The sequence below is a fragment of the Athene noctua genome, chromosome 3, assembly GCF_965140245.1.
Source record: "Athene noctua chromosome 3, bAthNoc1.hap1.1, whole genome shotgun sequence".
In the NCBI taxonomy this organism is placed as follows: Eukaryota; Metazoa; Chordata; class Aves; order Strigiformes; family Strigidae; genus Athene; species Athene noctua.
In genome coordinates, this window is record NC_134039.1 from 43,674,579 (window position 1) to 43,701,473 (window position 26,895).

Genomic DNA, 26,895 nt, shown 5'->3' on the forward strand with positions numbered 1-26,895 from the left:
TAAATACAAGGTCAAAGAACAAAGCAGAAAATTTCAAATCTGCAATAGGTATAATCAGGAAAGAAAGACAATCTCTTCCTCTCACACTTGCAAATCGGGGACTAGATGACCCCACAATATGAAGACAATTCTGCCACAATTAGGCAAAGGAGTGGGAAGTGAGCAAGAAGCTCTTAAAACTCAGTTTGCACAAATAAGCTCGAAATAGATGGTGCAGCAGGGAAAGATAAGGAAGAACCAGAAAGAGAAAGAAAAGCTGGAGCTAATGTGTCAGCCCATTATTACAGTACTTTTAGAGACTATCACATGAATATGTATGCACACTAAGTACCACTGTACCCCAAAGTCTATGAACTACTTTTGAAATAAAGTACTGAGACCAAATAAGAGAGACAGCTCTTCCCAGCCTTTCAAACAAAAGGTTGATTACAGAAACACCTATTTCAGAATTGCAAAATGCTAACTACGAAATCAGTCAACATAAACAAATATTTTAACAACTAAACCATTAGTCTGACAAGCAGAGTAATTCCTTTGCTGTCTAAAATAATTTCATGCCCATGAATGGAGCAGCCACGCTGCTATAGAGCTAGCAGCAGAGAGGTGCTAAATGCCTACAGAGAGAATGAAGAACCTTCTTCATGACTGTACCTACTGCACTTTTGAAGAAAATATTTTAAAACAATAAAATATGAACAGACAAATGCCCTACTGCATGTTTTCTTAATCAAGGATCAGTCTTTATTCACAGGAATAACCCACTTGTCTTACAAAATGGAAGTACAGAGTGTCTGTGATCAAAGGCCTCTTCTGTTTGCTTTTACTAACATTATTTCAGCAGTGTCTTCACAGGTTATATCCTCTTCAAATGTGCAAACTTGGCCAGAAAAGGAAGCTCCTATTAATGTAAAGTGCTCAGTTACAAGCCACATAACAAGTAAATTAAGAAGCAAAGCAAAGTGAAATAGGTTACAGCAGGAGATCTCAGAAGAAGCAGAGGGTTCTTAAGGCAAAATCCAGAGGGCTCGTTTTGGATGCTGTAAAAAAGGAACTAGCAGTGACAACAGGCTAAAGAAGAGATGGAAAGGAGACTGATGCTAGGTGAACAGAGAACAGAAATAGAAGCAAAGATCCATGAGGTAAGTTTTAAAAGGGAGAAGTTTTAGGGCAGACAGGGAACAATCTTTCAAATGAAGTGAATTTATTAAAGGTATCAGGAGGTGGTATCTGTAGGGATACAGTCATGGTATAAAGTAGGAGTGAGGAAGAGCCAAAATAAATGATTTAATTGCATATTTCTTTTGACTGATTTCCCTACTACAGTCCTACTCTCTGACTCTTTGTGATACAACTTCTGTATGCCAGCACTACTTTTAACCTTTGCTTAAAGGGAACAGATCTAGAAGGATTTTTCTGTGGAAATAAAAATCTACCTTTTTTTTCCCCCTCTGAACAGCACTACTTGACATAGAAATTCTTCACAAATCTCTGTCTTCTTATTGCAAAATATATAGAAAGGTAGTAGATTGCATTTAACTGCCCTAATTATGTAATATTCTCCAACATGATGGTAAATCGGACTTGAAAGCAAGTTGAGCAATAATTTGAACCAGCCAATGTTAGAAAAAAATTAACAAGTCAGGTTTTGTCAGCTTCCTCCTTTTAGTCCTCTTCATTATATTTTTAACTGTTTAGAGAAACCACTTCTATTACTGCCTTCTCAAAAGCAGAGGAAATGAAAAGAGAAAATACTGTTATTATTAGTAGAAAATGACACTTCACGGTCATCAGTTTAAAAGCATTACAATCAGCTGCCTCTTACAAAATGGGAAATGCTGTGGCTGAAGGCACTTGAAATCAAAGATTAGCAGAAATGCACTCTTTGATTTCCAGACAAGAGACCATGCTACCAAACATACTGAGTTCTTAAACAAGAAGAAAATGAATTTCTTAAATAAATGAGAAAGGGATGAATGAATTAAAAGAAACATATATGCCCAAACATCATAGCTTGGTTTTCTGTAACTCTTTGCTTACCCACAAATGCTTGCAGCTGGCTGCTCTGCTTTAATGATTGCATCTTGCTCTGTTTTGCCACTTGGCTTCTCCTCAGCTCCTGACTGATCATATTTCTAAATGTCACTCACGTTTATGCAGGCCAGTGCACAGAACAAAATTAATTTAACTGAATGGCACATTAATATTATTACTTTTGACAGCATGGAAAACTTATTAACTATAGCATGTCACAAAGCTAGTCTTCTAGTGAGTAGTCTAACTACAACATTGAAGTGAAATGTAATACATTTGAAAGATTCTTTTTCGGCTTGTCAGACACTGTGAGAAGTCAAATCACAAAGCTTTTCCATAATTATTAGAATATTATATGTGCATTGCAGTCACCCTACAGAGAGTCCTTGCCCTCATGTGATAGGGTACAGGAAGCCAGAGTACAGTACCCTTGCTTGATTTGAAAACATCTCTTGTAGTAAGTATGGGCACCTTAATGCTTAGTTAATGTAGTTTCTACTACCAAGAGTGTCTTAGTTTCCAAAAGCAATTGACTCCAAAGCTTTAGATTATGGGTTGTAGTTACAGCATATATCCAAAATGATACAGAATTGGTAGACATCAGAGAACTAATTAAGAAGCAAATCAGTTACGGATTTCTTACTTGTACCACTTGGATGTGGTACTATATTAAAAACCTGGCATGAACAGAGTCCTTGCTATGATGACCATACATTATCGATTAATGAAAGACAAGAAGAAACAGATTAAAGAAACCAGTAGGTGGGAATGATTGGCATGATGGAATGAGTAATCATCTATGCCTGCTGGTAAATTCTGCTGAAATTCAACAGCTCCAGGGAAAGACTATCAGATGAATTCAGTGCTTCCATTACTGCAGCCATACAGTATACTTCTATTTGTCCTGCAAAAACCACAAAGAGAAGTTCAGTGGCATTGGTGGATTGCCTTCATAGTCAGCTATCTTCTTCCCTTTCCTCTATATCAAACTACTAGGACAAAAAGAACATGCACCTCATACCAGTCCCAGCTACGCTATAAATAAATGCTTCCTTTTACGGTGACACTAGCACAGCCTGGTTCATTCAGCTCCTGTGGACAGATGTCCCTTTCTTTCATCGCTTGCTTGCTGTAACACTAGTTCAGCTTTCATGTTTCTCCATCATATCCCCCAGCACTACCTCCAGCTCCCTTCCACAACCCCAATCACAAACCCCAAACAATACAGCAGTCTCTTCTAAAGTGTCGTAAATTGGCAATGAGGTAAGAGGCAGTACATGACGTCACTGTTTTCAAACTAGAAACTTGCTGGTTAACTAAAGGCAGGTCAAACAGAACATGTGAACACCTAGCACGTGCTCAAGTGTTTCCCTGAACAGAGCAAAAATCTGAGTATTTACCCTCTTTAAGGCACCCCTTTCCATGAAAATTACAGGAATTTTCTTACCACGCTCCCTAGCTTCTAGGGCAGTATGCAACACAATTCTCTTGTGCTTTTATTTACACAAGAAGACAACTCAGCCACACAGGCAGGTCAGGAGCCTCACTACACTGCAGCCATAGCAATGACCTGGAAAGGGCCACAGACCAGGGGACTGCAGAGCAAGCTGAAAAGGAACTGGATTTGCTAATAGGAAAACCACAGACAACTGATGTAACTTAACAGCTGATAGGTGAAGTCTTATAACAAGGCAGTTCTCCACCTGTAACTTATCAAGATGAAGAAGACTTTCCTTCATGTATAATTTCACCCAAGGCAATGTAATCTTTTATTTCCTTCTACTGCTGCAGGCATAGGTAGGATTTGAAACCCTTTCTGTATTACTACTCTTCATTTGGAAAGTCTTCTCATGTTGTCCTCTTTTACTAATTTTTGTAATGGAGATTTTTTCAGAGTATCAAAACTGCCTAAAAATATGAGATGAGGCAAAGGATACACAGCTGAAAAAGAGGTAAGCTGAAAATCCTCAGAAAAGCTCAGAGCTAGTCTTGTTCTAGTGCTTTCTTGTTTCAGGGGAGTCAGAAATATGTAAAATACTCCCTCAGATAATTGCAATATTTTTGAGTTTGATTGCAGCTGAAATAAAGGAACTAATATATGTCTCCTTCTACAGCACCTTGCATTATAAGTTTTAAGTTCAGCTTGTTAAACGTTTGTGCTCAGTTCAAGAGTTAAGTTCCTTCTAACTGGTGTTATGTACAAATCTATGAAATTAACCCTTACCAGGCTCATATCTTTTTCTTAAATTAAGCATTCAAGAATATATTTTTATGAAACTACTGAAAGATATTCAAGTTTATGGATAAATGCATACTGGCAACCCCCCCCTTTTATTACTCTACTTCCACTGGCTATTTCACTTTGAAAAACACTTTTAATACATTCTTTAAGAAGACAAGACAGCTCATCAAAGGTCATTATAGTAATCAGTACCACACACTGAATTTCATTAATCTCCTCAGTAAAAAGGAAGAGGTCACCACAGTCATCTATAAAAATCTAGGAAAGAAGACTGCACTTTTCATGAGATCTCTGGCTTAGTGATGTTCATTTTTAATAAATCCTAGACCACAACAGAAATTCCAGAAGACTGGAACAGTGCTAATGTTATGCCCAGCTTACTCAAAAAAAAAGGCCAAATGGATGAAGGTGGTATTTATCAGCCATGTGCCTTTTATCAAATCCAGGTGAAACAAAGAACGAACTCATAAAAGTTTGTATTAATGTTGCTTTAAAGGATATGAAACATAATGAATGTGAAGTCATGTGATTTTATGGAAAATAGGTCTTTTCAACTAAAACCAGGTTCACTCTTCAATAAGATTGTAAATTTGGTTGATGAAGGAAACATGCAATTTTTTTTTTCTGTTCAAGGTCTACTGCTGTTTTTACAAATGTGGCAGACATTTCTGCTGATAAAGTAAGTAGGTGATACAAAAATTATCATAATGGTAAATAATAATGCAACAGGTTGGTCAGCGAAGATGTGGTCAATCATTTAGCTGTAACCAGTCACACAGAATGCATTTTCATACAGCCAAAAGCAAAAATTCTACATACGAAGACAAAGAAATCAAGATTATTTCTGTATCTACAGATTCAGGCAATATATCTTACAAGGCAGCGTCTCCTGCTGAGGATTTATGGTCATAAGCTACAGACCATAAACTGATAGTGTAATACTGTGCAAAACATTCAATAGTAGAAGTTAGCAGAAGTAGCTGGTGACCTTTGCCCATCTGGCAAAGATATAAAGTATACTGCGCACAGTTCTTGTGTACATATATATATCTTTTAAGCTGCTGAAAACTACAAAGAAGGTAACAAGTCACAACTCTTATTGGAAAAATGGCAAAAAAGCCTGATTGTGAAAAATATAAAAGATTAATTTCTGCAGCTTTCTGAAAAGATGACTGGAAGTGACTTGATTACAGTGCATAAGTACTGTAGAGAAGACGGAGCATCATGTATTAAATGGCTTGAATCTACTGAAGAAGGGCATAACAAGAACCGGTGACTTGGAGCATAATCCAGTAACATACAAATAAAGTACACATTTTTAACAGAGATAGAGTAAGTGCTGAAGCTGTAAGGGTTGTGTTATTTTCTCCATCTACTGATGTCTTAAAATCAGTAACTTGCAAACTCTTTTTGAATACCCTCTTAAGTTTTCCAGTGGAGGTGCAAAGCTGCCTGTAATGAACGCTGGTCTGCTGTCAGCAGCTTTCTCTTTGTGTCCTTTGTCAGTAAGGTTTCATGCAGAATTTTCCAGTGGAATTTCCATGAAATTCTCATAAGATGATATTAAAATGTGTTGTGGGAGACTCAGTTTGGTGAACTTCCATTAAAACTATGCAGGATAATGATGAAAGTCAGGATTGCATGAGGAAGTCTGAGCTTTCGTGAGTTTGCAGTATATGGCCATGCAGCCAGGACAAAATGTCATGGGCTGAGAATCAGTTTCTAGCTCCTTGTTCCAAAACCAAGCAAGGACTAACTTTCAAGCTTGTAAGCGGGCTTCCTTCTGCCACCTTCCTCTGAACTTGGCACAGGGTGAACACTACTATCACCTGGATGCTGCTCATTTCCTAGATTGAGTTTGATTATAGGAGGTTCTTTAAAATGTTCCTTGAAAATCTAGCAGTCCTCCAGATTTAGGGCAGACAACCTCACCTCATATAGAAAACAATAGTATTTCTAAACAAAGTGTTTTGAAATGGGAGATTTCTTTTTCACAAAGAAAATTTTAATGTTAGCCAGTCTAGGCTCAATGGAAATATAATAGATCAGATTAAAGACCTGTTACCATCAGCGAGTTGCAAGAACTCATCTAGCAGTGCCTTCTGGCAACAAACCCAAGGAATCAATGAACAGGTGGGCTAAAACGTCAGTGAAGCATGTCCTAATGTTTATACACAAGATATTCACAGCTTCATATGTAGTGATTGTGCTTGAGAGCTGACAAACTGCTAGTTTTCATGATACGGAAGATATAAACAGGGAAGTTTCAGAGCCTTCAGTTCTTACATAATGTGACCAATGTTTGTGCTCTCAGGAACTTACGCCAATTGTAGAACTCTACAGCTGAACTCCAAGCCAATATTCTCATGTCATTCTGCGACATATGATTACTAGATTTGCTGCAGCAGAACTTAATTAAAATATGTTCTAATTTACAATTATAATATATTAAAAATATTAATGTTTGGATTTAATGGTTTTAATGATAAAAATGTTAACTTTCAATACACTAAATGTGCATATTTTTCCTTTGGGCTGATGGATAAAACTGAAAGCATTACAGTTCTCCATTAAGAAATCAAGTAATAGCTTAGTATCACAGACAGACATTCTGAAGAAATAATCATGTCTTTCAAGAGACTTTAAATGATATAACAATTTAAAGGGTATGTAGAAAAGTATGATTCTATATCTAGAGAAACATCATAATTTTCTATATCGCATTGCAATGAGACAAATTGGTTCCCATTGTAAAAAGAGGAGGATGGGAAACCATGTGCATATTTGGATGGCACATGAAGTTACAGGTGGGTTTTTTTTGAGGGCTGTGATGTATTGTCATGTACAAGAAAACGTTTAAGAGTGACAGAAAAAGAAAATGCAGGGATGAAAATCTACTATGACAAGAAAGAAATCATAGGTTACAGAGATGTGCTGTGGAAGAACTGCAGCTCTTACTTGTGTCACAGCTTTTAATAGTTGTACTTATTTTCTGCACAGTAAGTATGAGCAAAAAAATTAGAGTAATCAAAATTAATTCAAATGACCCGCATCTCCTGGAAAACTTGCCCACTTTAAAACAACACAGAAAATTGATGTTCAGCCTGACTGATTAACGTGAAAGTCTGAATGAGTAAAAACTTTCAGCATAATATGCTGCTATCTAATTCTAGGTGGGGCATTAACAGACAGGGCATGTCAACTGCAGACCTAAGGGCATTTACATGAAAATGAGCTGCTGCCAGTTTTGAAGCCTGAGCTTAACTCATCAACAGAGATCTTCCTGTTAATTTTCACAAGAAGATATGGAAAAATAAAGGTAAAATAACTGGATTCTAGACAACCTAGTAGCTTTGAAGAGTACCAGAAGTAATTTAAGTAGCACTTAGAATTGGTTAAGGATCTAACGGGAAGCTCAGGCACTGTCTACCCACTGCCATCCATACCACTGAGAAGCTACAGTGCCATGTTCTATGTTGGTGTCATCAAAAGCAAGTTTTACTCCACATAATGGTAATCGTCTAGGGAATGACTTAGGTTAGAATTTTATGGCACGGTCTCTGTCGAAGAAGAGATTTGAACTCAAGGTCAGCCACAGGTGGAAAATGGCACCAGAGAAGTGTTCCCAGATTTGTTGTTATTAGTGACAGTGGAAGTAGCAATAACTCCTAATTCTGTTCTGTTATAGGCAAATGCATTCAGCTGATCAAGCAGCAATAACATAACACTTTGAACTCTCTTTCTCACTGCTAGCTTGGAAATTCCTACCTTTAGCACTATTCCTATATTAGTAATTGTGGACATAATGCTCAAGGAAAATGTCTTGGCCTCCATGTCACTGGATTCAGTTTCAGGTGTTTCTCTTCACCTAGTCCTAGGCCAGCAAGAAGCACATACAGACAATATCTGAGTCCAAAAGGAGATCAGAAATGAATTTAATCTGCACACTGATGATGGTAGCTCAAAGAGAGTTGTGTTCTGCTCTAAGGAGACAGCAGGAGCAGTAATTCTGTGTCAGTGACCGTACTCAAGCCCTCCACAGAAAAAAAACCCCATACTTTGTAAACTCTGCCAGTGGAAGGGACAAAACAACTAGAGTACCACTCCATCCATCTAGCAAGCAAGCCAGCCAGGCAGCCATCTGAAACAAAAAGCCCAAGTTAATGCAATTAAAGGTCACTCACAAAACTATTGAAGTCTGCACAAAAGCTTCCATCACAGAAGATGCATCATAAAAGAAAGATGTATTTCTGTTTCATACTCAGGTCTACATCTCAAATGGACACATATACGTAGAATGAGAATATGCTGAGAAGTGAGGAGGTGGATTGATTCACAGAAGTTTGATCTCTTGTCAACATAATTACTAAAAAGCTACATCAACTTCAGACTGGAGGCTAGGGTACAACTTAATAATTAACTGACTCAAGTATATAGAATGATGATAGATATTAAAAAAAAAAAAAAGAAAAAAACCTAAAAGAATAAGAAACTGAGAGATCAGTCAGCATTTTATGATTTTCTGGCTTTGTGTGGCCAGTGCTATGAAAGTCTAGAGAGACAGCGAGAGAAGGAAATAATTTGATTTTCAGACAGTGGCATCGTTCTTGGAGTAAAGTTCCTCACTACTGAAGCTCTAGATGACTGAGAGGTTAAAAAAATTTGAATTGTACAGCACCAGCATTATAAATGTTAATGCTCAGATAAAGTACAGAAAAGCATTAACATCTATCTTGTTAATCTTACGTATGACATAGTTATCTATGAACATCCAAGAATAATAATATTTGCTTTGATTGGTGTGATTGAAATACTAGCCATAATCAGTCCTTCAAAAAGAACTGTGTGTATGTCATAGACTGCAAGATCTTAAAAAATGGAAATGTCAGTTCTCCATTAATGTACAAGAGAAGAACACATAAAATGCAGAAACAGACATACTCTATGAAAAGGCTTTTTTTCTGCAAATTATTATTTTGTACAACAGCATCCTGCCCAGACTGAATTAGATACAAACAAGGGAGAAAGCCTATGCTATTCCAAAGTTTTTAAGAATCTAATTAAAATCATCATGTCCTCAGTGTTTCTCTAGTTATGATGATGACAATCACAGAGTAAGCTGCAGAAGGCCACAGAAAAGGATGAGGAAAGAAACACAGGGTTGATTGCACTAAAACCACCCAGCTGCATCATCTGTAACACACCAGCAACACATGAGCCGAAGTGAGGAACTTCTTTGGCCTTTGGTGGAAGGCTAAGTTTCACAATACAGTCAAACAGGTAACTGTAGGAATGAGTTAGTGCTGTCTGCCATCCAATTAATGTAGAAATAAGACCTGGTAATACATCCTAAATTCTTATACTCTACCTCTTAAAATATTAGCATAAAAACAATGAAAGCCTAATACCACTGAACTGAAAAGAGAGTATTATGTTCTAGATTCTGCGATTTCTCTAAAATAAGGGCATATGGTGCTAGTGCCTGTCACAGGTACAATGCAAAGTGCTTCAAATGCCAGTTAAGCTCATTATCAAACTAAACTGAAACACAACTGGCTCTGAAAAGAGGTTAAATGGTTACTATGGTAATCCCTGGCATGGTCTAAATTGGTGTTTAAGAGCTGAGGAAAATGAAGAAAATAGCAAATTCCTTTCTTTCTCAGACCACTATTCCTAAATCTTTGTCTTTAACCTTTTCAAAAATACTTCTTTCTCTGATGCTTCTGGAAACCAAGATCTTTTAGTTCTACATGGAGCGGGCACAACAAAGTGAGAACTCAACCTGCTAGTGAAAAAGCTGTTGTCTTCTCTGTGAGAGCTGCTCTTTCCTTGTGACTGTTAAAATGCTGATCTCTGTTCTGAAGGTCCTTCTAATGACACTTATGATGGAGTATTTTGATACAGCCATCTTACAGCTTCCCTTAGCTTCTGATCCTGGTTTGTAACAGCAATCAAATAATGATTTTTTTGTCACTGTTGGTTTGCAAATGGTGGGGAGAAAGGGAAATAAGTATTACCCTGGACTACTGCAAAGCTTCTGCCGAAAATACCAGTGAGAAACGCAATTCCTGCCTCTGGATAATACATTCATTGATGCTGTTAGTCAGAAAAATAAGTACATAAAAGTATAAGTGGATAACAATTCAGGAAAATTTAATATATAGCATGGTCTGTGGCCCTTTCACACCAACCAGCTGATTCTGCAGATGCATTTGCAATTCCTTCCAGATACAGAGCTTTATAACTGAGAGCACTCTACAATTATGGCTGAATTCCCTGGAATTCCTTCTGCAGCTTCCATCCAAAACATCTCTTTGTACTGTAGCTTTAGCACCTTCCATGTGGAATATACTTCAACCCATGCAAATGACTGATACATCAGCTGCCTGAATGAATCATGTGCAGGTACACTGAAAATGCTTCCAGCATTTAAGTGATATAAATTCTGCTAAAGCCTTTTTAAGAAGAACTTTAAGATGATTTTGATTCCTCTCAGCATCTTTGTCAAAAGCCTATAAAAACACCATTCAGAACACTGCTTTCTGAAAGCCACTTTATGTTTAACATCCAAATACAATGCTTTTTAACCCCTTGGCTGGTCTTGCCTCTGTCCTCTATTAAGCATTTTAAAATATCCTATACTTGAGCAATAAAACCCCACACAATAACGTTAAGAGGCAGAGGTGGGGAATTGTCCACTATTCCGCCCTTCGGTCATATAAATCTCCACAGGGTCTTCAGGAATATGCCTTGTCTACAATCAACATTAGTATAATTATTATTATTTTGTGTATGGATCATTAGATGCTTAGCCCCAAGCATAGGATCTACTTTGTCAGCTCAGTTTAACTTCAGGATGCCCTTCCACACTGGAAAGTCAAATGGTAAGTATGTTTTTAAAAAATAAGCAATACAAGTTTTTCTGATCTCAGAATGAATACTGTCCAGAAAAGAAGGGCCTCAGCACAGCCTGAATTTAAAACTACCATTTAACTTCTCCTTCTTGTCTACTGTCCTCTGTATTTGAATTTAGTATCTGTAAAGCCAGACGGTCTGAGATGAACCAGGACAAGATCCCTTTTGATTTCAAGTAAGCCAATTACATTCTTTTTGTTATAACACAAGAATGCCTCTGACTTCTGAATGTAGGTATCTCTTCCAGATAGGGAGTTAATAAAGAGAATATTCAACAAAGGTATATAGTGGGATTGTCAGCAGTTTGAGTACAAAAGGCGAGAAAAGAAATGCATAATTCTAATAGCCTGAAACAGCACTGTAACTGCTCTACTTTAGTCATATGGTTTTACCTTTAAAATCACAACATTTCAACATCTTCTATTTCAACATGAAAAACAACTAATTAACTGCTGAAGAATTTCAGATCAGGCTTGCTTATTCCCCAACTTAAGAACCTGTTTTATTCTCTGTCTCACTATCAAATTCAGTTCATTTGCAGGACAGATGCTGCACTTAAAATATTGAACTCTGCCACAAAACCTGGAAATTAAAACCCCCTTAGATGTAACATTTTAAAGTTTTAATTAGGTGTAAGATGAAGTGCACTTGAGAAACCTTGAACACCATGCAGAAAACACAGTGATTCAATATAATATGCAGCCAAATAAAGGAGACCTCACATTTTAAAATTTGACACTGACAGCATCTCCATAGGGACAATGATACTTTCTTTTACAAAGCACTGTGCTATCTGCAAAACTGTATAAGAACTAAGTGTTACTGTTAGAGATGGGAAAGACCTATTAGATCATCTGTCCATCTCTGATATAACTGAAAACAACAGTGATTTGCTGTGTGATTTGATAGTGATGTTTGTAAAAATGTCTTTTCCTCTTAACTCTGCGTTTCAGTGCTGAGGATTCAATAAGCTAGTTGGCTTACTAACTTTGACAGTCTCCAACTTCTATGAAGCACATCAAGGTAATAAATATACTCATTTCAGGCCCACTTTTCCATCTCCTTTCTTCAACTTTTATTTTTTGAAGAGGAAGGAAAGAACAATCCTCATGAATAGCGCTCATCAAGCTTCAAAGAATTGGTCTTCCACATTCCAGCTGCAGACCATTTGCATCTCACCGCTTTGCAAGGCAGTAATGTAGCATCTCTCCAGCTTGGGACTGTGCATCATGTAGGAGAGAAGCTGTTGTGCGTCTTGCTGGTGTTTTCCAGCAGATTTCCAACTCAGAAGCCATACACAAAATATTCCCGCGTCACAACCCACTGTGCTACAAGCATGCATTCATTGTGTAACCTATCCATGGTGGATGCCTGACCAGATAATGCATAGAGTCTTATGGGATGGCAGTCATGAGGTCTGCAGAACTCTCGGTGTTGGATACTGACAGGTCGAAGAGCCTTCTCCTCATGGAATAAGGCTCTGCTTCTCCACTGCTTTCAAGGGGAAAAATTGTTTCTGCTCTTCCTTATACTCCCTAAAATTTCTTGGAATGTTTGCTACAACAGGTTTTCAATTTAAGTGCCAATATAACAAAATGTCTGGAGGGAAATCAGCTGAAGTATTCAGAAGGTGACTCTCAGTATGATTCACACTGCTGCGAGCAGTGAAGAGGTCTGTCTGGCCTTCTGTACTGAGTGATAACAGATATTGGATGCAGTATGTACTCAGATAAAGTTAATGGCAGTGACATCTGGTAGATGACACAGAGGAGCAAACTCCTATCTTCTGTTTTTTAACACTCTGTGCCCAAACCATTATATGTCAGACTTGGTAAAAGTGAATAATCTTTCAGTATCTACCACTCTTCCCTCCCATGCTCTCAGTCATACGAGACTGAAGGACTACTAGATAAATCACATCCATATATTCACAAGGACAGCAGAGCTAAAAACAGCCAGGGAAAAAGGATTCAAGGCATGGAGCTCATTAGTAGTGCCCTCCCCAGTATTTAGCAGTCACTGTACAGACTCGTACATTCCCAAAGCCCTCTCACATGTAAGCATAACAAATGCTTACATAAAGCCCTGTACCTTCGAAGTGCTTCACCAACATAAATATATTAATAAGACCCTTCCCAGAAGAGAATGCAGTGTCAGAGAGATGCCATTCAAATGGCTGGGTTGTGAGAAGCAGAGCTTCAAATATTTCATTAAACCTTCATCCTCTGCCACCAATTTCAAACCCATTTAGAAAAAAAGATGGAAAGTACAGTGGAGCTTTATGAGCAAAAAGGAAGAGTAACTGCTCGTAAAATTATTTTGCACTCTATGATTGTGGTGGTAATTAAATTGTATATTCTGTGATGTTCATCAGCTGAATTCAACATAAAGTGAAATAAAAATAAGGCTTTTATACTTGGTTTGACTTATGCCACCTAGATAGTTCTTTCAAAGACTGGTGACAATTGCCACTGATGTGCATCTTGTTTAGGGGTCATAATTAAGGATAGTTTGGCATCTGATACTTAATTGCAAACATATGTAGAATTCTAGTTAGTGCTAGATTGTTAAGAACTGACAAACTCACCTAAGTGCTTTAAGGGCAAAAAAGGAAATAGAAGATGCGATTCTTCAAATATCACAGACAGCATACAGATGGGCTTTTCAAGGATAAATTCATTATGCAATTATAACATGTAGAATAGTCTACAAAAGACTTTTTGGTAATAATAGAATTACATTTATCATACATTTTTGGATGAAATCCAGTTGCTTAGGTCTTAATTTGTTTTTTATCATGTTTTCTTACAATTAGTAAGCCAGACTGTCATATCATGTTCATGATCGCTACGAAGAGACAAGCATGTGTCTGTTGCTACACGTCTGGCACAGGTGAATCGTGTCAGCCTTTTTATGTGCAGTGCTGTACTTGCTAATTCTGAAGCCAGGGTACTGCTTGGTCACAGTGGTATCTGCTGTGAATTCTGCAACGTCTGCTGTGTCAGATGATAACAGGTTTATGGTGACAGGACCTCTCTCACCTCTCTTTGTCCCCTACTTATTATCTCCTAAAATCTACTAGAATTTGTATGACATCTTTGCTGCTGAGAAGAGGCCAGAATATCAAAGATGGTGAGGTACTTGGCAGTAGTCAAAAACGGCAATATGAATTACAATTCCTGGGAAACACAGCTCCCAAATCACTGACTGATGTAACTTACTTGGTTCTTGGTAGAGATTTCTTTTCTAAATTGGGCTAAGCAATTCATTGAATCAGGCTCCACACATGTATAATAGAAGTAGAGGGTCCATTACAGAGCAAAAACAAGGGAAGACCTTTTGCATTAAATACACTTGATGGACCTATATCTTGAGTAACTGATTTCTGTGGGGTCACTTTTTATTTGTACACTAAGCGCAGGAGCTGTTGTAGGAAAGCTACAACTAATATATAGAAAACTAAGATTAACAAAGTCTCCAACTAAGCTAAATTAGGATATTTTTCCATATTTAATGAATACTTCGCATGCTTATGAGCACAGAGATGCAAAAATGGAACAGGAGACCTCCTGTATTATGAAAAAATGTTTAGGGAGTTGGCGCAAGCACAGTTTTTCAGAATATTGCCTAAATCCTTATAAATAAAAAACCCCATGCATCAGTAGCAGCTTCAAAAAGGCCCTATCAAAAAACTTTTAACAAAAATTACAATGTGTCTTTCTGTATATATAGTACCTGAAATTTGAAGAAAAGTGAGGGCAGAGATTCAAACAGGAACTAAGGAAAGCTAGTTTCTTCTAGTTAACATGACTCTCATGCACATAGATTTGCACATAAAAAATACAAACACATGTAAAACTACATATCCGCCAGTTCATTTGGGCTCTGAAAGCACAAATAAGGTACAACCTAGGTTTCGTCGCTACTGCAAACTATTTAAAAGTTCTTGTAATACTCTTCTAATATCCAAAATACTTGAAGAATTATTTCTTTTAATTCCCTTCTTTTATTTTAATATAAAGTTCTTTCCAAGTCAGAATGCATTTTTGGAAGTAGCTCACACTATATTTCAAGCAACTTTATCATTTTTTATTAGCAGGATATGACCTTTATGAAGCAACTAAGGGACTGAGTCAGATCTCACTGTGGACATGAGCTAGAAAAGTCAAGAGGCAATGTTCTGTACCACAAGACAGATGAAACCCCACACTAATCCATGCCATGTTATCTGTCACCTGCATATGGGGATATCATTGTTTATGTTCTAAAAGCTTGAAGTTATACTAAAAAGGTGAAGGTTCAATTCCTCTTTGTGTAGTATTTGGCTTCTTTTATGTGTTTTGCAACAGAAAAACATAAACCACTTTGATATCACACACAATAGTGCAATAAAAGTCCAGTTTGATACTTAATAAAGTTTGGAAGATTATTACACTCTGATTTCGTGTTTCCATGCTGAAGCTTTAAAGGAACATGGCCCTTGAACTGCAAACTTCCTTTTAATCTTTTTTTCATTTTCATCTTTAGCTCTATGAGTGGAAGAAAAATCACCCATATAGCATTGATACCAATGTCACATGCAATAAGAGAGCCCTGTAAATGCTGTCACTATGGAACAATTCCATGCAGAATAGTCTCAATGTAGCAGTGGCTTTCAAATCAATAAGCAGTAGAAGAAAGCCATCTGAAACCACTCAAAAAGGCAAGACTGAAATCTGCCATTTTTGAAAATCTGAGAAGGCTGCATGGCTCAACATCTACTGAATTTTTCACAGCTTGTAGTCTAAATCCAATATCCAGGTTTTTGTCACTTGTATTAAGGAAAGATTTCATCCAGAAATTGTCCCTTTATTTAAAGAAACTGTAGTTCAAATCCAAAGCAGTTTATTAGCTAAATTAAACAATGAGCAACTTGGACTCAGATTCCTTCTCCCACCAGAGAATTGAAGCACACTGTGCACTCTGACTATTATGAGTGGGTAGATATTATCTAGCAATCACAAGGAAAAATAATGTGAAGCTGAGTACAAAATGGTCGTATAATAAGTAAAAAGGTGGATGTGCCAATATGAACAACCTCACAGGATGCACAGTTTAGTGATATTTCCAAAAATTGACTTGTGTACATGTAGCTTTATACCTACTAAATAATGAACCCACAGGATATTGGCATAGAGAGGAAAATAAAAAAGGTGATTAATATTTGAGTGAGATGCCATTTCAAGGTTTTTGTTAAATGCATAATTCTAATCAATAGATATTACTGAATAGCAGCTCAATAAAACTGTAAGGCATTTCAGTGAAAACCTACCATTATCTTCATGCTCAATAAGATACCTTGAGATCCAAACACTGAGAATGATTATGGCCACAAAGAAGCCTAAATGCACACTGCTCTTATAATTCAAATGCAAATTCTATGTACCCAAACTGCATTAATTCAAGAAAAAGTCAAACTCATGAAAACTTTCTTGATACGTTGCATAAAGTATCAAAAAGATTGAAAATAGGATTAGCAAAGGAGAATGTACCATTCAATGAGTATTGCAAAAGATGCTAATCAAAAATTTATCAGGCAAAGTAAGTCTGAGAAATGCTGATAACAGATGGGAGCTGTCTTGGCAAAAAAGTTGCTGGTTTGACTGTTTCTCTAGCTGAGGGTAAAAGTGTCCTGGGTGAAAAAAAAAAAAAAGTCTGATTTTTCTTACCTCTTCCTTCTCTGCACTTTGCAAGTCCCTCCACTCCTCAGTGACATGACCGAAGTCCACTGTGTTCATTGCAACCTTATATTCCCCAATGATATCATGTTTGGAGAAACGATCAAAGTCATAAACTGCCATCACTAAAGTTTTTCCACCTAGCTCAGAGTATGGCACCTGCAAAGAAGAGAAAATGACAAACTCTGTATCGGAGACAATAAAGATCAGTGCACTACAATGCAAATCTATTTCTTTGGTTTATCAGCTGTCATCTCAGGTAAATTGAACTGCAGAGAAAATTATGAGGTGTATTTGTTTCAGAGTCACCAGATGCAGTATTTTTTGAGACCATGCTTTGGCACTCAATAGAACAATGTGGCAGCTCACTCATCACTCCCTGGGTTTTTCTTATTCTACTTCAAATCATTTTGTGGGTGATGAAACTGAAACAGGAAGCCCAATTATTTGCACTGAAGACACATGAACTTTTCATGCAGTGGTGTCTTTTCCTCAATAAATCAACTGTCATCACTCAGAAATCGGGAGCTTCCAGACTGATGAAAAAAACAGAACTGGTTTACTGTATCTGACACAAAGTAATTAGACACTAAATAGTTTTCTTACAGTACCACTACCTATTACTTACCAAGGCACATTTTTCATTATTATATCTTTCACACCATAGACGCTAACGTGCTTTCTAAGTCTCAGTGTATGGCTCGAAATTGTGGCAGAAGGCCAAGTTCTGACTAATTCTCCAGCTGTTCTGATGTGTTTTGGACAGATGCTGTGAGTTAGGATGCTTATGAGTCACATTTTGAATATTCAGATGGAGATGCGCAGTTCAGGTAAGCTACGCTTGAGTGGCTGTCTGGAGAGGTCTGATTTAGGAATTGTTTGGACTTAAATTGAACACTGAGTCAATTTGAATATATTTTGCAAGTATAAATGGTTTCCATGGGCTTCAGTAAACATGTCTCTTTTAATTGCCTATATAAAAAAAGAAATGGAAGTGTGGCATTATCACTGGCCTTGTTAACCTCTGTATGTTCCAGTCTGTTTAAAACCTAGGACTGTTGTCTTTTGTTACTATTTGGCTTCAACTTACTTTTTAAAGTACTAATAACATGAGTAGTTTTCCTTTTTCATAACATGTTATGTAATGTTTAAAAGAAGCTTTTCAAGTAGAGAGCCAGCTCCAGCTTTCATTACTGAGTACAATAGTTTCAGTGGTTACAGGGTTGTGTATTGTAGTAAATACTATAGCAAAATCTATTTTGATTCTGTAAATTACCTGTACCTTCTAAAAAACTATAGGAGGCAAATGTATGCGGAAGGCAAAATTCTAAACATTTATTTTTTTTTTTTTAACACAGCCTCAAAAACAGGAGAAGAGAAATGTTCAAAGGTTTCTTTCTCCATCAGTTTACAACACCACTTAATGGATCCCCGTCATTTGAAATTCATGAAAAGATGACATTTATCATTATGCACTTTTTTTTGTTAACTTGACCTCAGTAAAGCTAACATTAGCTACCTTCCTTTTAAAGAAGATCTAGTGGCAGTGCTTCCTCTATTCATTACCTCTACAGTAGCCTCAGCCTCCACCTTTGTTCAGGACTACCAAGGATGTCCTCAGCTCTTGTGAAGGATTGTTCTCTCTCTCTGCTTTCCGCTCTGCTCAGACATACTCAGCCTCTTAACTTAATGCAGGTGAAACCTTGGTAGAAGAACACGTATAGGAGTGTTTTTCTGCACAGACATGTCACTCTTATAGACATGAACCTTCTTCCCACTTTGGGCCTGAGGAGGAACACCTCCTTCTGCCTGACTGGTGTAGTCCAGCAAGGATGTCTCGGTTTGCTTTTGGCAGCACAGTGTGGGTATACAATTCAGACAGCTGGAGCCTGACGAACACCTGAAACAGCACCATGGATGTCTGGGAAACAGAAATGAAAGGGGGGACAAACACAGGGAACCACTCAATGACAAAAAAGGCATGAGGTCCAGGGCTCAAGATGCAATACAGCAGAAGCATAACCCATCTCATCCCCATTAGCCCTTCTTTGGCAGAAAGGCAGGCAGCTCAGTGCTATGCCCTGGGAGAAGGTAACAAAATGGACCTGGGCTGCCTCATGGGCAGCTCTGCCAAAGAGAGATGGGAAGGATGCCAACAGAAGCTGTGCACCACCTGAAGTGGTTCACAGAAGTAAGGCTCCACCCAAGCAAGCAAGATAGCGTCAGTAGTTCCCATAAAAATTATTTATTACGGTTGCGGTATTACTTAAATGGTCACTTGTCTTTTTCACTGTAGTCCCCAGAACAATGATAGTACTTGACATGCTGCATTGGTCTTCTCTTGAATGCAGGCTATAGTATCCAGGATACTTGGATGGGATGTACCTAAAGACCCTCTCAGGTCTTGCATGGAAAGCAAACTTTCTTCTGGAGCATAAAATTTGAATATTAAAGATGTGACTTAAAACAATCAGGTATTATAGCCCAGGAGTGGATGATCTGATTTATAATTTGTGCCTCCATCTGAGATTGGAACATTATTGGTTCTTTCTTTTCTTTTGTGAGCTACACAGGAATGTGTAATTTATACCTGTTTTCTTTTACATACTCTCTTAGGAAAGCTCAAGAAAAAAATAACTTTGCACAAAAAATTATTTTTGTGAACGTCTTCAGGGGAAAAAAATAAGCTTATATATGCAGTAGTAGTTCTGGCCTCCAGGGATATCTTTCTCATTGAATGATTACATAGCCTGAGTCTTTCACTGTTCCTGTTTTCAATCTGGAGCTGTCATTATAAGCTTTGGCATAGAGAGAAAGGCCTAAAGTAACCGCAGAGGAATGTATATTAGGAGAAGCCCTATGGAACAGATTGTATAGTATTCCTCCATTGTATTTAACTGGGGTTTAGGTACAGCTACAGTTTTAGAAAAACGTTATTGATAGATGCTGTTGGAACAACTTAAATACTGCAATATATGGCTTAGCTACATTTATTTAATTCATATGTTATTAAACCTGAGACGTGATTTCTTATCATATGTAAAGTAGCATGGCAAAGAATTGCTATGACAAAGTCTAACAAGATTAATCTGCCATATTGTCCTTCATCCATTTACCTTCCTTGGGTTTTAATTTATCTTTGAAGGGAAAAGAAATGGTATACTGAAATTCATATAACAGATTACAAAGATATCTAAAGAAAATGCTGGTCTAGTGAATTTACCTGATATTTGTCAAAGTGTCACTGCTTGCTGACTTGTAAGTTTTATCCAGGCATAAAATATGGATCAGATTGTCATACATCAGGATAAATGAAGCGCCTAAAATCAAACTGTGCCTTTTACTGATCCTATGTTATACCATTTTCATCATAAGACTGAATGTCACGTTTTTACAACATGAAAAATCACTATGCTGAAGCTACAAATTAACTAATACATCTCACTTTGTAGCCAAGCATGAGGTACATCATGGTTAAATAAAAAAATTTTAATAATTATAAAAAAAAAATACCTTGAATGTAAATTGCTCATTGAAAACAGGGTTAAGGGTCTTCCTGTGGACTTTTGTCTCATATTTCTTCTTCTTATCAGGCAGCAGAAAAACTTTCACATAGGGATCAGATGTACCACCCATATCTAATGCAGGCAGCTCAGCTGCTTGAATAATCCCAACCAGAAGCTGAAAAGAGAGAAAACCAGCAGAATGAAATTTCAAATAGATATTTCTAAAAAAACTGTAACAGAGAAATACACATGCAGACACTATTTCTGGTCTATGAAAAACTATTCCCCGCCCCCACTCCCCCCTTCAAGGAAGGCAAATGAAACAACACTATAGATTTTGGAAAACCAATTATGGCAGATGCAGACTGTACAAAGGCTGTTTTTAAGCAGAAAAGAAGTTTTCAAAGGGCAGCTGATTACAGCTAAATACAGACTTCATCTTTTTAAAGACTGCAATCTAACTTTGAATTGCTTGCTCCTCTTATGCATTAGTTTTCTATGCTGGGCATGATGAATAGAAATCACATTATTAAACAATCAACAGTGTCTAATTTTGACTATAAAATTTGTATTCTAAATCCCCAACATGTAACCTTCCCCTCAGACAAACACAAGAAGGTGATATATCAAATGCAAATCCTCAGGCAGATCTTTATTGAAAACAAATGGATCTTGCAGTCTTCCTTATATTTAACTTCCCTTGCTATGTATACAGATGGGTCTAGGTAGTAAACAAAGGACAGCCTTTTCAAAAAAGATCCCATGAAAACTAACCTTTGATAACTAAATCCTAATATTAATTCATAATTTCATTGCAAAACAGAAAAATTAGTTTCTTAAATCTCTTATACACTTTTAAAAATAAGACTGAAGCACATTTGAAACTTCTAAAGGCCTTGGCCATTTTTAAAGTGTTATAAACGAAGGTGTGTTATGTATGTTATGTTATGTTTGTTATGTTATGTTGGCATCCCAGCCTGTATTAGGCCTCATCAGCATAATGGATTTGAGAGAAAGAAAATACTTCTAATCTTGTTTCATAGACGCAGAATTAAGGTATACATTTAAGTGACTCTTCAAGGTCAATCTGGAGATAAGATATTAAGAACTGGGAATGAAATCAGTATATTTTCTTCTAAATCAGTACTTCAGTCACAATATATTTGCCTCTCTCATGCATGGATTGTTTAAAATTGGAAACAGAAGCTCTAACAACTGGAATAGAGAACAATATAGTCAATATAGGAAAGAAGCTTCTGGCTTCTGAGAGATTCCTCAAAGTTGCACTTATTTTTACCAGTTTTAAATTCACAGTATGGCCTGCATGCTTTCCCACCTATAGGACTCTTAAGCTCCATGAAACATTTTCCTTTAGCTGCAGGAAACAATTCTTCTTTTCTGTCTCTTTCTTATTCTAGATGCATAACAGTTCACAAATACATGAATAAGCTCAGGATCTACATCAAGCCTTTCACATCAGAGTGAAAAACAAGTCTATGACTTTTAGTTTACAGAGTCGAAAAGCAATTAAATTTTCTTTTAAAATTTCTCTCTCTAAAATTGAGACATTGTGCTCTGGAGAATATATTGGTCGTCTTGTCTCCATTCTTAACCCTGTGCAATATATTAGCCAGAATTTTGGTCTACAGTGTCATGCCACCACACTATACTAAACTAACTAATCTCCTCTTCCGTGCTTTTAGATCATCTATCCTCTGACAAATTCCAAGCTGCAACATAGTTTAGAACAGCAAAATAAAATAGGAATTCATAACTCAAATAATTTATTACCTTAGTTAAATACTACGTGCTTCTACAGATTTGTTGCTCTCCCATCCTATTTCCCTTTGTAAAATATAGTTCATAAAATCAACATTTTCTTTAATAAAATTCACACAGAAAGTATGTTTTCATATTCTAAGAAAACTGAATTGTCAGAATACATTTGCAGCTTTTCCTTTTCTCCTCTTTAGATCTTCTGCTTCTGATGAGTCTAATGCTTCATACCAATTTCATACTGATTTCAAGGGGGATGAGTGTGACTCATCATATGGACAGGGAATTTGCTCTGGGAGTCAAGGAAAAGCTCCTTTAACCACAGGTTCTTGAAAGGCTTCAGAATTCTTTTTGGCCCCTTCATTGAAAAACAAGCACTAGTAGTCAGAAAATAGTTGAAAAGACAGGGAAATACTATGTATTATGCCAGGTCATAGCTGGCATTACTGCTGATGCAGTAATTTTAAAAAATTGCTATTATTTTCTTTGTCTTGCAACAAGTGAACAGCATCAAATAAAGAATCTGAATGTGGAAATAAATCACAAGTACATGTAGAAGTCAGTTCAGATGAAGAATAGGAATTAACATGGATTTAAGTTCAGTAGTCATCTCTTTCCCTAAACAGAGAAGAATGATGTGGTTTTGACTGAAGTTGTCAAAAAATGAAATGCAAGATATGTCTTCTCAAGTTCACTGAAAGACATACAGTAGAAGTGAAGAAGTCAGATATGTTGGTGTACTTTGGTCCAAAGTTAAGCACAGTGAGTTTTAAAGTGAGGCTGTGAATTGGTATAATTGACAAAAGTCATCCCAACCCCAAGAGGATAGGCAAGGGAATTAAATATGAGCTAGTTCAGGATGTGGGCAGACCTGTTAAGTAGGTCAGTTCTAGGTCAACATCACATTATGGTGTTTATTCTTACTGAAAACTTGGTATGCCAAAATTTGGTCTTATCAGCTTCAGAGTAGAGTACTGAAGGAGTATCAGTCCTTGACTGGAGAAATTCTTGTCTAACTTTCCTATGTTTCCAGGGACAGACCTTTTTAATTGAACTTGTGTTTCAAATTACAGTTTTCTTGACTAATAGGTGTACTTTCATGGAGAGCAACAGAAACTGATGCAGTTAGTTAATAAGGCAAAGTGAACACTTGGTGAAGTGGGAGAAAGCTACTCCTGGCAGTCTTATCAACTCGCTAAAAGATACTCAATGAATCAACCTACTTTTATGTCCCTCTCTTTTTCCCCCTATCCTTTGTTTGCTTAGATTTCAAATAGCTGAAGGCTGAAGCTGTCTTTTACTGTCTGCATGCAGACTCCATAATATAATGTGGATTGATATTGATTGGTGATGTCTTAATATAAGTTATTAATAACCATTAGATAAAACTGTCTTCGATTTTGTTTAAAGGTGTAATATAAACTCCAAGTATATTGAACACTAATTTAGTAGTACCTCTGTCAAGAATCTTCAGTCTTGCTGTCTCCCTTTACTCCATGCAAGAAGTAAGAATTTCAGAAATATCTACTGTAACTAAATGCATCACTTCATTCTCCCCTTGCACACACAGAAATGAAATGTTACAGGTTGGTTGTTTCAAACCTGATTGTTCTGAAAGTCATAATCCAAAGAATATTGTATTTTCCCTAGTTTCTCCACTTCTTTGGGTTCTTCCTTCTCTTCCCCATCAGTCAGCCCAGTCTCAGCATCATCATCCTTAAGAGCCTAGAAAGAAGGAATGTAATATTCATAAATAAGGCAAACTCTTAAGTACTAGTTTAAACTAGACACTGTCCTCAAATCTATTTTAAAGCCATTAAAAGCAAGCATGACAGCAGAAATCCAAATATGCAGTTTACATATATATTTATAATATTTAGATTGCTCAGAAAGATGTTATAAATCAGCAAGCAAGCAATGGAAGTAGGAAGAAAGCTTCTTGGACTATTACAAGCAACTGTTGTTATAAAACCTGAAAGTAGAAACAAAATATCAACTCAATTTAAAAAAATTCTTCTGGATTCACACTGGCTCTTAAAGAGGCACAAGGAGGCAAACATGCTATTAAATAAGCAAAGTCACACATTCATTCAACTTAAGAATATATTGGCAATGTCAAACCTGGTTGTGCATGCTGTGAATTGTTTGCAATTGGCACACGTTTCTGTAGGATTACTATGATAAAGAGCATGTGCTGTGGATGAGTTCTTCCTACAATCATATGCCAAACATTTTTCATGTTTATTTAGAATGAATATGGAAGCAAAGTTTTCACCATGCCATTAGCAAATGCATGTTTCTCCTTTTCCCTCCCTCCCGAGACCAATTTCCTTTTTATTCATTCTTGCTATAAAGCTTGGCTGAACCAAATTGATTGCAAGTTGATTTTAGTTTGCTTGGAAAGAAACACAAAAATAAAGAAACACAGAACTGCTTACAGCTTTGTCTATTGCATAAAACCTGCTATTTTTAAAGGACACAGCAGTTATCTTAGATTTTATACATAATTAAAATACTAATGATGTAATCATTTTTTTGCTGTACCAGAAAGCAGAAGTATTTGCACTGTGAAAAAGGGAATTAATATAATTATTAAACTATATGAACCATAACTAACTATGTAGCACTTATGCCAGCAGATTCTTACCTGAGTAACGGCAAAAGTGATGAGACAAATAGTGAAAAATTGTCAAAAATGTGAAAATAAAGCTGAGAGTCTAAAAACAAGGAATCAATACTGAGCATTCATCCAGAATTGTTATTTGCATGTTATAATGAACGGTATGTTTATCTGTAGAAGCCCTACCTGGATAAAAGTTCCTTCTATATGGAGCTTTTGCTTGCACAAACAGACTGTTAAGTGCAAGAATAAGATTTGTTATATTCTTTCTTTTTTTCACAATGTGAGGTGGTCTGAAGAAACCTACAGCATTTATAAACAACAGGTTGCAGCTGGAGCTCTCTACCTGAAAAGACAGCAAGGCTAGAAAGTAGTTATATCCACTGTTGATGGTGGTTGGTGAAAGAATGCACATGAAAGTATTAACATTCTCACTCAGCTATGAACGCAGTGGGGGCCATGCAACAGTGTGTGGGTGTGGTAAGAAGAAAGATTGATCTCTGAAGTAGAAAATGTTATTTTTCAGAAGCCAGATCTAAATTCAAAAGGTCAGACTCAAAACTGTACAATATTAAGCAATTGTTTATCTACTTTTTGAAATAAGCTAGAAATTCAGCTGGCATAGATCAACTGAAATCAATGCAACAACATTGATTTATGCAAGCTAAGAAGCTGGGTTTGACTTAAATATCTGAACATTAGTGAATCATGGACTCTTTACCAGTGACATAAATTGCAGCGTGCCTGGATGAGATCAGTGGGAAAGGTCGGTAGTGAATGAGAATCACCTGTGACATTGGAAGCGTAATACTTTTTGAATTAAACCATTTCTATTTGGAAGGGCTAAGCTGACTGAAAAGTTTTTTGAGACATTTTGATCGCTGAGCTGCTAGTGAGTTCCCTGGCTGCAGCACAACATTTTTTTTAGTACAGTAACAGGCATGACACTTCAAAACTGACAGGCTCTATAGCAAGAGGCACAGCCCCTGCAGAACCACACATGGGACTTTCAGGGTATGGAGTGATGTGATTATGCCCAACACCTGCTTTCACCAGTAATAAAAAAAGCTTGAGGTTTTGTGATCATGAAAAAAAAAAGATGTGACTCAATCCAACTGAAGCATCCACATTTATCTGAGCCTGGAGACAACGGGAAGCAATAACTCAGAGGGGGATGTTAACTCCAAGACCCACTGCTCTGAATCATCCCAGTATTGCCCTAACAGAGGACTCCATGATATAAGAGTGATAAACAGCTCCAGTACATCACCGTTTCTGGAATAAGTACTGGACATTCTGTTGTTTCATCTAGTTTTGACATGGATTTTGTTTGAGAGGAAATACCCTACAGCTATTCCTCAGAGAGAAAAGAGAAAATGCAAAAAGAACCTTATATGCTAATTTCTAGGTACGAGGAGTTTGTAACTATTGCACCGAGGCAACAGTTACATATCCATACTCTCTGTAGGAAATGCTCTTCTGCATAGATGATCAATCCAGGAGATGCCAGAGCTGTGGGTAACTCAATGTGAAAAAGTTCTTGCTATGACTATGGAAAATATAATGGGAAGCTAACGTCCTTTCTGCAAGGGAGTTTTGAAGTGCAGGCAGAAAATATTCCATGGTTGGGAAACTCTTCTCCACAGGTTATGAGAGGCCTATTGGAAGGTGAAAGCTATTTCCCAGCGGAGATGGTAAACACTGCACGTTACTCACCACAGCTGAGGAGCTATATGATTCTTCTTGACCTTGACTTAGAAAGACTGAAGCACTAAGAAACACTAAGAATGAAATGGTGTTTGGATTTGGCCAGGGTTGTGGCAGGGAGGGGAGGGAAGAAATGACAAATTATTATCGCTACAGCAGTCTCTACATAATAGCTTTTACCGTCAAGAGAGGAATTTGCTTTCAAACTATAGGCCAATGCTTCTAGAAGAAGCTGAGTCAAAGGAAGCACAGAAATTTCTCATGTTTGATGCAGCTGCTGAGATCCAAAGAGGAAGAAGAATTGGATTGCTTCAAAGTACTTGAAATACCCCATAGGGATTTTAATTTTGTATTAAGATTCTCTGAAAGATCAATATTTAA

General features: G+C 37.0%; 1 protein-coding gene across 9 annotated transcripts in view; it reads right to left on the reverse strand.

Moving 5' to 3' along the window:
• Positions 1 to 26,895, reverse strand: part of SYT1 (synaptotagmin 1) — a 358,089-nt gene that overhangs the window by 58,195 nt on the left and 272,999 nt on the right. For 8 of the 9 annotated variants that reach the window (XM_074902822.1, XM_074902821.1, XM_074902820.1 and 5 more), the window contains 3 exons: positions 23,790 to 23,912; positions 20,419 to 20,586; positions 16,897 to 17,064 (listed from right to left, as the gene is read on the reverse strand). In XM_074902822.1, the coding sequence (XP_074758923.1) occupies positions 16,897 to 17,064; positions 20,419 to 20,586; positions 23,790 to 23,912 (459 nt within the window). The remainder of the gene's footprint in view (positions 1 to 16,896; positions 17,065 to 20,418; positions 20,587 to 23,789; positions 23,913 to 26,895) is intronic. The other variant, XM_074902823.1, reaches the window with a different exon arrangement.